Source organism: Hippopotamus amphibius, chromosome 11, assembly GCF_030028045.1.
Source record: "Hippopotamus amphibius kiboko isolate mHipAmp2 chromosome 11, mHipAmp2.hap2, whole genome shotgun sequence".
Lineage (NCBI taxonomy): Eukaryota > Metazoa > Chordata > Mammalia > Artiodactyla > Hippopotamidae > Hippopotamus > Hippopotamus amphibius.
This window is the reverse complement of record NC_080196.1, coordinates 20,243,302-20,258,311: the sequence shown is the minus strand read 5'-3', so window position 1 is coordinate 20,258,311 and position 15,010 is coordinate 20,243,302. Positions and strand designations below refer to the sequence as shown.

The window sequence follows — 15,010 nt, the reverse complement described above, 5'->3', positions numbered from 1 at the left end:
TGGCACTGTTCTAAGCACTTTACAAATACTCACTCACTTACCAGTCACTGGCACAGTGGTGCTATTATTATACTATTTTCCAAAAGACAAAACTGCATCCAAAGATGTTAAGTAACTTGCCCAAGGACTTAAATTAACAGAGCTTACCTGTACTGTCTCTCCTCCTGCTAAGAGTATTCCAGTGACTAATTCCATCATCCTTTATAAAATATTATTATACCAAGTACAGTAAAATTTTATTCTCATATTTTAAAATGTTATTTCTAAGCACTATTCTTTGATTTGGGGTGGGGTGGAAAGTGGGGGCCGGAGTAGGAAACAGGAAGAAATTTTTAGGACAACAGATTTAGTTTATGAAGTCATAGTACAATCCTCCTTAACTTCCCCCATGGTCTCCACCAGTGACCTTCCCCCTCCTTCTGTGATATGGACAACTCAGGGTTTTGGGGTTTTGTTTGTTTTCTTTTCTTCCCCTTCCCCCATCTGTGGTCTTATATAAAATGCCTCCACCCACTTCCCCAAATATGGTTCCTAAACTTTCCCTATGGAGAAATTCCGGAGCCCCTAATATTCCGGGATTTAAGAGACCACAGATGTCACAAAGCCTCCCCCTTTGTAAAACAGGACACTTAAGCCCAGAGTGGTGAAGTTATGTCCTGAATAAGCAACCACCCTCTGGATTTCCAGCAGCATGAGGACTAGGGCAGATATTTAGTATCGCAAATGCTTTAGAAAACTTTGGCTCCACACACTGCCCTGTATATGAGTTGCTCAGGGAAGACCAGTGTTTATTAGCTGGATTCAGTCCCACTGTTTGTCAGTGTATTAAAAGCTGCTCTAGGGATTTTATATAGGAGGAATTGAATATAAGTAATTAAACACATCATGAAAGAGTTAAGAAACCAAAAGAGAGATGAGGAGTAACCAAAGATAAGCAGCAGCAAGAAGTTGCCATTTCTCCAAGAGCTACAGGGACAAAGGAAAAAAGAGGTGCTACTATCATCCAGAGTTTGGGTCTGGACCCCCAGTGAAGCTGTAACAATACAAACTGGTAAGACAGGAGTGGAGACCACCAAGAAACCAGCTATCTGTTGGGACTGGGACCAAAGAGTGCCAACGAGACTGGAGAAACCCTAGGAAGCAAAGCAGGAAGGGGAGAAATACACTGATCTCACCAACAAGTTCCACCAGTGCCTCTCACTGGTCAAATCTACTGGAAGCTAGAGAGCAAGAGAACCTGTGAAATGTAGTTTCCAGTGACAAACAGTAGTTTCAGGGAGTAAGCAGGTAAGTGACCGAAACCATCGGAAATACAAACAAATTATTTCAGCAAATGTGATGCCTGAACATGAGCCCTCGTAACTGCACTCAACCAGAGGTACACTGCCATCTTTAAAGACGCTGGATCAAGAATACAGTTTCACCTTCTTATAATCAGGTTGTGATGGTAGGATCCTCTGACAGAACCCCAACGATCCCTGCCTCTGAGAGTTCCCATCCCTAGGTTATCGCCTTTGCTTGAGTGTGTGCTGCACGTGGTGACTTGCTTCTAACAAATAGAATATGTAAAAAGCTATGGTGTATCATTTTTGAGATTAGTTTACAAAAAGTTGTGGCTTCTATCTTGGGTCCCTAGCTGTACTCTCTCACTTGCTCATTTCCTCAGAAGAAAGTCAGCTGCCATGGAATGAGCTGCCTACATGACAAGAAACAACCAGCAAGGACTTGAGGACTTCAGTCTAACAGCCCTTGAGGAACTGAGTCCTGCCAACAACCATGTGTGTGGGTTTGGAAGTGGATCAGTCCCACATTGAGCTTTGAGTTGACTGTAGTCCTGGCCACATCCTAAAATCAGCCTTGTGAGAGATCCAGAGAACCCTCTTGGCCAAGCTCAGACCCTGAAGCTGCTAAGTTTGCGGATACCTTGTGATGCAGTAATAGACAACGGATACACCCAAAGATAAACCAAAGACATATAAGGGGAAATAAAGGGAAGAGAGGGCATGGTTTTCAGTGTCTATTATGTACCAAGCACATTATCCCCACTTAATTTTCCCATCTATCCCCTGAGGTGGGTGATCATCATTGGTTCCATTCTGCAGACAAGCAAACTGAAGACAAAAAGGGAAAATAATTTACTCAAGATTGCATAGTGTTGCAAAGTAGGGCCTGATGGATGGCCAAATCTGTGTTTTTCTTTTCATTATCTCACACTGTTCCAGATCTCAAAACAACCAGTCTTCAATGCTGCAGTCACTTCATTTGAGTTGAGTATAAATAAAAAGGGTAAATTGTTTACAATCAAATGCCTTCTTACTTTCTTAAAATTGTATCCCCACTTTTTTCTCTCTCTGAATATCATAACTCACCTAAAACTAAAAAAGGAGCAGGGCCCTTATTTCTGCTCCTTTCTGCACTTAAAGATGGAAGTGTACCCCTGGTTGCATGCAGATACAAGGTCTCGTGCTCAGGCATTAGATTTGCAGAAATATTTGTCTGAATTTCTGATTGTTTCAGTCATTTGCCTGTTTACCCTCCAAAGCAGCTGTGTATCACCGGAAACTATATTTCCCAGGCTCCCTTGCTCTCTGGCTTCCAGTAGATTTGACCAATGAGAGGCACTGGTGGAACATGTTGGTGAGACAGGGTATTTCTTAAAGACTAAAGTTCAGAGAACAATATAAAATTGGAGAAACAAATAACCAAATTAAAACAAGGCCTCCAAAAGATTTTAGCTCTTTGGGCTACTAGACCCCTGGCTTCATTGTGCAATTAGATAATTATTGTTATAATAGCAGCAAACAACTAGCATTTATCGAGGGTTCCCTTTGGGTTGGGCACTATTCTGAGATCCTTATGTGTATTATCTCATTTGCCTTCCCAGTAACACTATGAAACTGATTCCCTTTGTGTGTCTTATTCTCATCTGCACACCTCCCCCATCTGTCTGTTTTACCAGGTACATGACCTCGGCAAGTTAGGTAATCTCTCTGTGCCTTGATCTTCCAATCTACAAAATGGACAATAAGAGCAAGTACCTCATAGACGTATTATGAAGATTAAATAAAATAAGTTAGTGCTGGAGTGAGTAACATAACCTAATAAAAAGAAGTAGGAACCACATTCTTCCCAATCCAACTCTAGTTTAGACAGCAGTAAATCTGGATAACAAGGAATATTTGTCTGATTCTGAGGCCCAGCTTCTGAGTCACAGGTGAGATCCGAGTGGTGTGGTTCCTAATGGTGGAGCCAGAGGACTGCTCTGCGGCCCCACAGCACAGCTGAGCCCTTCGTTCCGGCATGACTGGGTCCCACTGGGGCATCCGAGGAGTGCAGCGATGGTAGAGTCTCCACATATTTCAACACTGACCACCTAGTGTGAAAACCAGGTACTTGTAAAAAGTACTTCTTAAAAAATAGTTGATGCTAAATGGAGAGGAAAGAGAGCGGGAAAAGATTAGACAAAAGAATGCGTGAGGAGATGGGTGGGGAGGCAGACTACAAAGGCATAAATGTAAATTTTCAGAAAGAGCTGTTGGTTTGTAGCTTTCATGAAGAGCATTTGAGAAGATGAGAGACAAAACGCATAGAAGAATGATTAAAAAGTTCCATCTCAGCCCTTAATGAAAACTATTCATATCCACTCCTTTCCACTGACTCCTACCTCTAGAGGTCATGAACTCCTCCTAAGAAGTCTTCGCACTTTGGGCTTCTGTTTGGTTGGCAGGCACCGTGTCACTTGTGAATGCTGGAACTCAGGGGCAGAAGTGGACAGATGCACAGTGCCCGCTCTCCTGCAGCTCTGAGTCACGTGCCAGGGCAGAGGACAGCCTGAGGCGCAGAGGGGCTGTGCTTCAGAAGGGGAGGCAGTGCCTGTGCTCTTCCTTTTCGCAGAGAAAGCATGAGAGCAGACTTGAATGAGGAGAAGATACATTTTCTGTGTGGGTGTCAGCTGGGAACGCCAGCCTCCCAGCACCTGGGAACATTGGCTGATTCTCCCACAGGGAGAGAAGCAGCCATTGTTCCCAGTTCATTGCCAGGCAACCCGGAGGCAGCCCCTGGGGTCGTTGGTTAAACAGCCCTGCTTGTGTCCTAGCAGTGCCTCTGCTCATGGCATTCCTAGCCACGCTGTACTGACAGTCCATACTCCCAGCGTCAACATCTGCCAGACCTTGGCCCCCCTCGCAGCAGGCATCTCTCCCCTCTGGGAGAAGAAAGGCTAGGGAAGGTCTCACTGAGAAGGTGACATTTGAGCAAAAGCCTGAAGGAAGTGAGGGGTGAGGCAGGTGAGGATGAGTGAGAAGAGTGTTCCAGGCTTCCTCATAAAATTTGGAAAGTCGATTAGAGAACCCAGCAGATGGGAAACAATGCAGAAGAATCCCCAGTAGGTGCAGATCATAGGAGTGTGGGGATTACATCAGCCCAGAGACATGGGGCTCATTTGGGAGGTGAGACAGAACCCTTTTAGGTAGGAAAACAGCACAATAGTGTGAGCCAACATATGTGCATGAGAGAGAGACAGAGGCAGAAGAGATATGAGAGGTATGAGAGTACCCTTATAGAGTAGAAACAAAGGATGTTTTAGGCAATTGGTGTGCTGGTAAATGTTTAACAACTGATACTCCAGGAAAACTCCCCAAATCCTGATTTGCGTTTGCCAATTGTTGTTTTGTAAATACTCCCACTATAGCCAATTCCAGGCTACCGAAGTTACCCAGAACACAGAATAGAAAGCAAGGAAGTTTCAAAATACCATGTAGATTTTCCACCGGAGGTCTGAGAGGATGAAGATGGCGAGGCCAGAAATATAACTCAGTGTGTGGACATGTACAAACCACTGATCTGTTTTGTGACAACGCAGAGACCAACTGCTTCAGGGCCCCAGTCTTTTCATCCACAGCCCGAAGGACTGAGCTAAGGGACTGCACTCTCCCCTTCATTTATTATTTCTTCCTACAGAGCCACTGTATCTAGGGGCCCTCTCCTTAATAGCCTTCCACATGTTTCTTTTCTCTGCCAAAGTTGCTCAGGTACTCAGCAGGGAGGAGTCTCCGTTTCCAGGGAGTCAAGTTGAGCCAAAACAGGAGTAGGCAGAGTTTGGAGCATCCCTGTGTTAGGAGTCTCTGCTCTTAGAAAGGTGACTTAGCTGAGTTTGAAACACTCAGTCCATTGGGGCTGCTGCTTCTGCACCTGGAATAGACCTGGTGGCAGGTGAGTGGGTGCGTTCACTGCCATTTCAACACCGAGTGTCTGCCTGGCCCACTCCTCTGGAAGCTTCCTCCATCCATGGGGGAGTGGCTGTCAGCAGCAGGGAGTGCTCTGATTTATCACAACCGCAGTCACTTCAATCTCTGCAGGTGGAAGCTGGCAAATTCCAACGTGGAAATCCCAGCATCCTCTCCGACTTCCCATATTTGTGAATAGATCAACAGGTGATAGATAATTTCTATCTCTATTTCTATCCTTATATAATCTTGCACATGTTTATATTAGGTTTTACAAGGGACAGAGTGCTTTCTCCTGTGCTCTCATCTGATTGGTTTTCAAAACTCTGGGAGGTGCTATTGTCCCATTTTACAGATGAAAAGCCTGATTTTTCAGGGATGGCAGGTGACTCACCCCCAGTCAGACACTAGGTAAATGGCAGAGATGGAGTACAGATCCAAGTATTTTTCTTTAATTTTATTTATTTTATTTATTGGCTGTGTTGTGTCTTTATTGCTGTGCCCAGGCTTTCTCTAGTTGTGGCTAGCGGGGGCTACTCTTCGTTGCGGTGCGCAGGCTTTTCATTGTGGTGGCCTCTCTTGTTGTGGAGCACGGGCTCTAGGCGTGCAGGCTTTAGTAGTTGCGGCACGTGGGCTCAGTAGTTGTGCGCATGGGCTTAGTTGCTCCGTGGCATGTGGGATCCTCCTGGACTGGGACTCAAACCTGTGTCCCCTGCATTAACCAATGTGCCACGAGGGAAGTCCCAGACCCAAGTATTTTTGTTTCAGATTCCCATGTCTTTCCAGAATATCTCACTGCATGTCTGTGTGATGTGTACATGCACATATATATATATGCACATGCACACACTTAAACCACTTTTTATAGAATTATTATATAGGTATTATTTTAAGACTAAGTTGGGTGTGTCCTTCTTACAACCCAGCCTTGTAAATTCATCAGATATTTCTTGAGTGACTAGTACATGCCAAGCCATGTCAGACACAGCTGAGAGCTGGCAATACAGCAGTGGACCGTCCAAGACTCCCAGCCCCAAACACATAGACTTTAGAGTAGCAGAGACAGTCTTAAGATCTGACCTTGACTGCAGAGGAAAGAGCAGAAGGGACAAAAAGGCAGGCACATTGAAAAGGTGTGCCTTCTAACTCCCATGTGAGGAAATGACCATTTAACCATGTGATTAATGAAACTATCTTCCTCCCTCTTGGTACAATATTTCATTTCCTCATGCCAGGCTGGAATTTTGGGAGACTGCTCCTATTGAAATATATTATATATAACTCTCAAAAGAAGTGGTGTTGAAAAATTAAATAATTTTATCTGTGCTGTTTTTTAGAGTTCCAAATTTTTTTTTTTCATTCTCATAATTCCTTAAGGTATATATTATCTCCATGTTACAGATGAAGAATCTGAGGTTCAAAATGAACTTGGCTAAGGCCACAGTTTTAAAGAAGAACCTGGAGTCCAACCCAAGCGTGACTTGAATTTCTGTTCACTTTCCACCATCCCAGCAGAATATTAAAACAATTTCCATTTTGCTGTAAATCAGGGCTTCTTGTTCCAGAATTGTTTTATGTGCCTACCAACAGGGAACATATTACATAAACTGTGATGCATCCACACAGTACAAAACCAGGAGACAGTGTACACGATGCCCTCTGCGTTCTCATCTGGAAAGTTTTCCAAGGTATATCATTATAGAAAAGAAAAAGTGTACACAGTCTGTTATCTTTTAAGAATGAAAGCTGGGGAGGGGGGAGATAAAACGTATTCATTCTTGACTCACATCAGCATGAATTAACAATAGGCAAATACACAAGGAAAATAACACTACCTAGTGAACAGTGGGGAAATCCCGTCAAGGATTGGGTTCTCAATATATACCTCATTATTTTGATTCATTTGAACCCTCTGAATGTATTATTTATCTAAGAAATTAGATACATTTTTAGTATTAAAGAGAGCTTCTCCACAATAATATTTCCTACCCCTCCCCTTTTACTCTCCTTATCCCCAGAACACACAGTACACACAAAGAAAGAAACCCAGAGTAAGTGTTTAATAGGAAAAAATTTGCAGGTGCAGAATCAATCAATGATGTCAGAACACTGACGCCAATCCATTTATTTCTGAGAATTGATGAGTTTGACAGACGCCCTGGATCTAGACATCTCTTTGTAGCCAGAAGCTTTTGAAACCTAAGGGGAGAGAAGAAACCAAAGTAAACGTATTTGGGAACTTCTTTCTTAGCCTTCCTCAACACATGCAGGAAAATTTACAAACCTCTTTCCTTATAATGAGTTCGCTTCTTTCTGGGTACCAGTGCTTTTCATTTCCTCACATAAACAATCCTCATGGTAAGAGGACCCAGCCTCCCGGGAAAGATGCTCTAATGTTGCTCTTCAGATAGGGTTGCCAGATTTGGTAAATAAAAATACAAGATGCCTAGTTAAATCTGAATTTCAGATAAACAACAATTTTTGTTGTAGCATAAAATGTCTCATGCAATATTTTGGGGGTATGCTTATATTAAAACAATTATTTATTGCTTAACTGAAACTCAAATGTAACTGAGCATCCTATATTTCATCTGGCAACCGTATCCTCAGAAGCCACCTGGAGGAAGCTGGTTAAGTGCACTTGAACATGTTAGCCCAGAGGGACAAGTACCTAGCCTGGTGCTACCAATAGAAATTTCTGCATTGGCAGACATGTTCTATATCTTTTCTGTCCAATGTAGAAGCCACCCGCAACTTGAAATATGGTAGTGTGACTGAGGACCTAAATTTTTAATTTCATTATTTTATTTAAATTTTTTATTTTTATTTTTTTTATTTTTTGGGGGGGTACACCAGGTTCAATCATCCGTTTTTATACACATATCCCCATCTTCCCTCCCTTCCTTGACGCCCCCCTATTTTATTTAAATTTAAAATGTCATATGTGGCCAGTGGCCTATATGGGCAGAGTAGCTCAAGTACCAGTCATGCATCTCCCTCCAAATGCAGCAACTGGAATTTAAAACTGAATGGTGGCTAAAAATGTACATCACCCGGGAATGAAATCACAAATCCCTGTAGCTTAGTGATTATTCTGTTTCTGTGCAGATACAAATTCTGTTGCCAACACATTAATTCTGAGTATTCATCCGAGTATTTACTGAGAATGTGTTGTGCCAGGGTATGGAAATGTATGATAGAGTTTTCAGCAAACTCACCCTACAGATGATCGTGTTAACTGGATAATCCCAGCATGTAAAAGCCACCGAGGTGCCCTTATATGCAGAGCAGGCATTGTAAGGGGATGAAACAGCATTGATTTGGTCACACACACCAGCTGTGTGAACTTTTCTTTCCACGATTCTAAGCAAACGTGAGTAACCACAGACCCAGTAGGGTATTAAAGAGTATTCTTTTGTACATGATATCAGCCAGCAGAGAAAACAGGCCCTTTAAGGAATTAGGGCTTCCTGGGCCACAGAGAGTTATCAGGAGACATTAAGTCTGGTGAGGTTAGTACAGAAACTGGCGAAAGGTAGAGTGTGAAAAAGAAATGGTGTATATGGTACTTCCAAATTTCACTGCAGTCCTGGTAGCTGTGTAGGGCAGTAGGCAATGTATTAACCATGGTTAGTGGGCAGACATTTTTATACAGAAATTCAGATAACCTTGTGCTTTCTGGGCTGAGAGAACTTTCTGGGCTACAACATCTACTCCCTGCTTCATTCACCAGAGAGCTGAGTTCCAGACCCTGTGTTAGATGCTGGGATGTCACACACCAGGTCCCATTTCATGGAATAGAGAGTATAATGGGGAGAGGCAAACAACATGGGATCCAATAAATAAAATCTTAGACTGTATTTTAAAGAATCTCAACAGGATGATTGACAGAAAGTAACCTGGAGTGAGAAGTGAGCAGAAGGAGCTTACTTTTTTATTTTAGTTTTTATACATGAAGTTACAAACTTAATACATGCTCCTTTCAACACTTTACACACAGATGTTTATACAGGTTAACAATCTCATCTCATATAACCTCACATAATGGGGCTTTTATTTCTAGATGGTAGACACTCCCTCTTTCTTAGTTTCTATTTTTTTCTTATTTTATCTATCGATCTATCTATCTGTCTAGCTAATACTGCTTTGCTTGGCAAAATGTTGAGTGTCTTTTAATAAATTTTAATATATATTGCCAGGAAATTTTCTCAAAAGATTACACCACTTTGGCAATCCTTCTCACCCTCAGCATCCTACGCATTACTGGTTTTGTGGTTGTGTAACCATAGGTGACAAATGCTATGCCTTTGTTTCTATAATATGCACAACCTGATTTCCAGGAAGGTGAACAGTTGTATATATTTGGGTTGTTTTTTCTCATATGCATTGTCTACTGAATGTAATAAAAGGTATAAAATGTACTGTTCAATATTTTTTTCCATTATTGTTTGCCCTTTTCCTAGCAGTTTGCTGCTCTTCCGTGTAAATTAAAGCCATTAACCTTTTGTGTATAATGTTTTGCAAATCCTTTATACCAATTTGCTGCTTGTTTTCTACTCTCTTTTTAGAATATCACATCTTAAATTTATTTTTATCCAATGTGGTCTGTGTCCCTTCCTTATGTCATTTTGTTTCCTGCCTGGCTTAATAACGACACCTCCCCCTCAAAACACACACATACAAAACTGAGGTTATACAAAGTGTTCCCTAAAATTTCATCTAGTATTTGTATTTTATACTTGGATCTTTAATCCATCAGGGTAGGTCTATTTCAGATAGACCTGGTCTGGAGAAGAGCTGAAAACAAGCTTGCCAGAAGAAAAGTCAGAGGATAGGCATTGCAGACAAAGAGACCAACAGTACAAATGTCTTGAAGCAGCAAAGGACTAGGCAGGTGGAAGAGAGACCAGTGTAGGTGGACAGAGAGATGAAGATGAAGTCGGGGAGGTGGACAGAGGCCAGAGGGGGTCATGGATGGCTTCTCAGGACATGGTAAGGTGTATGGTGAATAAACTAAGATATATATTAAAGGCAGAGGTGATGTGACTTACAGATACTTTGGATTCATGGAGATGAAGGAAAGCGAGCAAGGAACATCCTTAGAATTGTCACTTGATTAAATGGACTTATGGTAGAGTCATTTACTGAGTTGGTGGATTGCAGGTAATAACAGGCTAAAGGAGCATAGTGTTAACTCTTGTGTCTTGAATGTATTTAGGTTGAGAGGCCTGTTAGGGTTTCAAGTGAAGGTGTCAAGTAGAAATTTGTATGCATGCATTTTCATTTCAGGGAAGACTTCATGGCCAGAGATGTAAAATTGGAGGTTTATGGCCTAGGGATAGACTTTGAAACTACAATACTGATATAATCATCAAGGAGACAGAGTAAACAGGGGCTAGTACCAAGCTCCAAGGTTCTAAAATTTAGAGCACATAATAGTATGGACATTTTGAGATAGATTTTGAAAGCAAGGGCAATTTGTCGTGGCATAAAGTCAAGGCCTGTACTTTCAGCTCAGGCTATCACCCAGGAGAGGAAAGAATGAACACGCTTAGCTGCCACTGCTTGGTGCCCTGAGAGTGAGGAATGTGGTAAAAGTTGAAGCTCCAACTGGCAGACCAGCAACATACAACAGAGATCCTGAGGCTTAGCACACTTGCTTCTTTCAGAAAGAACCTCAACTGTAAGTAACATGTGTAAGTCTTAAGAGATGTTGATTCTACCACCCTGCCTCAACTACAGCTTAACTCTAACAACTGTAATGTAATTAAGTCAATGAAGTTCTGATATTTTTTTCAATGACTACATTAATTCCATGTCCTAGAATTCATTCTATTTTAAAGTATACATGTTATGTTCCAAGTTCTTTTGCTGTTATAATGATTATATTTATTGTTTTTTCATAGATTTACTTACTTACTAATGATACAGTTTTCTGGGTGTAAATATAGACTATAGCTGCCTTTGGGTAGATCTCCTGATGATGCTAATCTTAGTTTTTACAAGATCAAGTTACTGAAATAAAATAAAGAATTCTGGGGCTACATGTGAACATTATTCTCAATTTTTATATGTATGGGGAATCCTCAGTTAAATTCCTAATGTCTTCTAATAACCCACATGCATTATACTTATATTTACATTTATAATTATAATTTAGAATCGACAGATGACAACCCCCTAGAAGGTAACCTACTTCTAAACTTAAAATACATACAGTTTTTTTACAACTGATTATAAAATGTATCACACTTGTAAAAAAGGGTTCAAGTGATACATCTAAAAAATAGAAAGTGAATGTGTGATGGATAAAGTAAAGGAAAGGATATTGCTGCATAGATTATGTGGAAATTTTAAGGGAGATTTTAAAATTGGTGGTGTTGTATCAAACTGATCTGTGTTGTTCGGAATACCCTATGTAATTGAATGATGATTCTGTCTCAGCCTCACATCTCAAGAAATCCCTGAGATAAACTTTTGTCCCTGATGCCCAGGTGTCTTCAGTAATTGGAAGGCCTGGGTTTACCATTCTCATCAACTTGCCCCAATTTAAATGGTCCTCTCCAGGACCCTTGAGGCATGGTAGATGGAGACCTACTCAAGGGCTGAAAACCAGCTAAAGCTACTGAGAGTTTATTGCCCACTAGAGAATTTTCCCAAGTGGTAACTAGGGCTTTTGGATATAAACAGTGACATTTCAAAGTAGGAGGTGAAGAACTATGTTGGATAGGGGAAGCTGGGCCAGAGCTGTGAGGAATGTCCTCTGCTTGGGGAATAGCATCTTAGCAGTACCTCTTAGGTAAGAGCTTGTCAGTTGGCACCTTCTATGTTTCTCTGAAGCTCCCAAAATAAGTTGCCAGTGCAAAATGGATTTTTCAGAAGGGATTTTCAACTGGTTAAGAAAAGATGTTATTTGCAGCTGGTTCGTCTGGTGTGTGATTAACATCTCCTTTGGTAATAAACTAACCCTCAAGAACAAAGTGCTTCCTGATGACCCAGCCACTGACAGCTCAACATTTGCTCAATGTCCAGTTATCAAGTGTTTATTGTATGCCAGGGTCTAGGCTGACCTTAAGGAGGTCTCAATGAACATGAAATTAACACAATGTATCATTCACTCAAATAATCCAATACACAGTTTTGTTATTGGAGCCCAGAGGGGAGAATTCAAATTCATCTTCTCTAATTCCTTTCTTCATTTAACACTATAAATTAGTTTATCAAGTCCTATGGTTCTTTACTAAACCATCTCCCCACTTGTCCTCTTGTTTCACTTGTCACATACTAAATCAAAAGTGCATTGGCTAACACAAAAATGTGTGGCTAACATATTGTCAAGATTTACCTCCCTCCCTTTATGTGGATTCCAGGGAGATCACCTCTTTTCCTTCTCTTAAATTTTTCACAGAGTTGAGAATGCAATTAATAACATTCTAGTATATGGGGAAAGTTAAATCCAGTATGCACTGAAATTTTACTCGTTTCATTATTCTGACAATCTCTTAAGGAGCAGATGGTTATAAAGTAGCTAGTGGTTAGAAGTACTGTCTTCCTGACTTTGGGCCTTAGACAAGCTGTTTATGCTCTGTTCCTGTTTCCTCATCTTTAAAATTGGGTTAGGAGTAGTACTTATCTCTAAGATTGTTGGGTTAAATTAATATGCTGGAAGTATGTTGACACACAGTAAGTGCTTACTAAGTGTTGGCCATTACTCTTGAGCATCCCATGTTCTAACTTCAGAACCCACACTGCTGAGCCCACTCTTTTCATCACAAGACAAGCAAAGGCATACAGAAAGAAATGGATGCAGGGTGAAGTTGAACACCTAGCCCAAGGTCACACACCTAGTTAAGTGTCGGAGCTGGGTTCAACGGCAACCTGGAAAGTCATATGCCAAGGCTTATAGACAGCAATTCCAACCTAAGGATCCAAGTTCTCCAACATACAAGAAAAACTGGGCAGAAAGAACACAATTCTCTCAGTGGACGCCTACCTGAAATGCTGTGAGGCCAGACTTTCCTCAAACTGATTTTCAGTCCAGCTATTATTAAAAACTCAGGAAATTCTAACGTGTGGCCATAAGGTGCTCACTTCTTTTTCTGCCACTTTTCCTTCACCCAACACCTATACACTCTAGCCAGGTTCTTTGGCTGGTAGTTCAAGGCCGGGGTAGGGGTGGGGAGGTAGGTTGTGCGGGGGGCAGGGGAAGAGAGAAATGGAAGCCGCCTAAGACTGGAGGATGTCTGTGCCAGCATTACGAAGGTGCGTCCACAGGAAGCAGCTTCTGATTAGATTACTTCTCCCCCCATACTCGGATTTGAATACTCCAGATTCCACGCAAAATGCTTAGTGAAGTTTCAGCACTGTTTGAATGAGGGTGCGTCTCCCTGGGCCACCCAGGTCCCAAGTTTTGGCATACTCAGCCTCCTTGCCTACTCATCCAAGCACAAACTGAGTCATCCATAAGAAATACCTGTTGAGACTCAACCCAGGAAAATAGGATCCTAGGCACTTTTGCACAGTACCAGATCGACACTTTGAGGTTAGAGCGGCTCATTTACAAAATCCCCAGTGGTTAACTACTTTGGAGAGGCCTGCAGCCCTACTCTATCCCTTTTTGCGTTGCGTCCAGAACCTAGACTTTTGAGCCTCTTAAAGTAGAGTAAATTAATTTTAGTTCGTTGGATGTCAGGGACCAATCTAGATTAGGGGCCTCAAGCAGTTTGTCAAAAAAAAAAAAAGCCAATTAAAACACCATCACTCTATCTCATTTACATACGACAAAACTACCAGGTTAGAAACAAGCCCCAAATCTCACAACGTGTAAATAGGGGAGAAGCCACAATTTGAGTCTAGGTTGTCTGTTCTAAGCTATCATATGCTAACTCCATGCAGTTTTTCAAAAGCCCCTTTCAATACGTTGAAGTTTTACATGCTAGGCAAACATCCAAATAGTTTGCCAGTTGAGACCACTTTGGCAGTTAAACTGTGTTGCGGCATTACTGACCAAAGCCACATCACTCGATTCTAAAATGCATAACTACTTCGTGGATCATTAATACTTTCACCGACTTACCACTTTTTGCAAAAAACCGGTAGGTTCCTAGTAACACGTTGAGTTTCTTCTAAAACTGTTTTTTATTGTCCTTGCTTGGATAGAAATTAACTTACTTTGTTTCTTTCCTTTAACATAAAGAGTGGTAATAGCTCTTCTTTTGAAATGATGGGGGCTCTGAAAAGAGCCTTTGGGTTTGAAAGCACTTCCGGAAACTCAGATCCCTGTCAGATCACTTGCCCTTAGCCTTGTGGTGGCTCTCGGTTTTCTTGGGCAGCAGCACCGCCTGGATGTTGGGAAGAACTCCGCCCTGAGCGATGGTCACGCGGCCTAACAACTTATTGAGCTCCTCATCGTTGCGAATAGCTAACTGCAAGTGACGCGGGATAATGCGCGTCTTCTTGTTGTCGCGGGCCGCGTTGCCTGCCAGCTCCAGGATCTCGGCCGTCAGGTACTCCAGCACCGCCGCCAGGTACACCGGCGCGCCGGCCCCGACCCGCTCGGCGTAGTTGCCCTTACGGAGAAGACGATGCACTCGGCCCACGGGGAACTGAAGACCAGCCCGGGAAGAACGAGACTTCGCCTTGGCTCGAGCCTTACCACCCTGCTTACCACGTCCTGACATAGCAAAAACCTAAACACGAAAAAAAAAAAAACAGACTATTTCTCAATACAGACAGCGTTTAAAGCTAGAGCGAACACTGCTGCTTTTATAGGCAGTTCCTGGGGA

At 42.1% G+C, this 15,010-nt stretch overlaps 2 protein-coding genes across 3 annotated transcripts in view; one reads left to right on the top strand and one right to left on the bottom strand.

The window, feature by feature from the left end:
* Nucleotides 1-15,010, top strand: part of LOC130831696 (uncharacterized) — a 116,406-nt gene that overhangs the window by 37,860 nt on the left and 63,536 nt on the right. The window lies entirely within an intron of this gene.
* On the bottom strand, nucleotides 7,277-14,943 carry LOC130831716 (histone H2A type 1-C). 2 transcript variants are annotated; one of them, XM_057700068.1, is made up of 2 exons: nucleotides 14,302-14,943; nucleotides 7,277-7,424 (listed from the first exon to the last, which is right to left on the bottom strand). In XM_057700068.1, exon 1 carries the CDS (start codon nucleotides 14,903-14,905, stop codon nucleotides 14,513-14,515), a length of 393 nt encoding a protein of 130 aa, XP_057556051.1. In that variant the 5' UTR covers nucleotides 14,906-14,943; the 3' UTR covers nucleotides 7,277-7,424; nucleotides 14,302-14,512. The 2 variants fall into 2 exon arrangements, with proteins under 2 accessions (XP_057556051.1, XP_057556052.1); XM_057700069.1 differs by having other exon boundaries at nucleotides 14,397-14,943.

What these genes read in the sequence shown, in the direction of transcription:
- LOC130831716 (XM_057700068.1), bottom strand. Translation starts at nt 14,905, where the DNA reads ATGTCAGGACGTGGTAAGCAGGGTGGTAAGGCTCGAGCCAAGGCGAAG.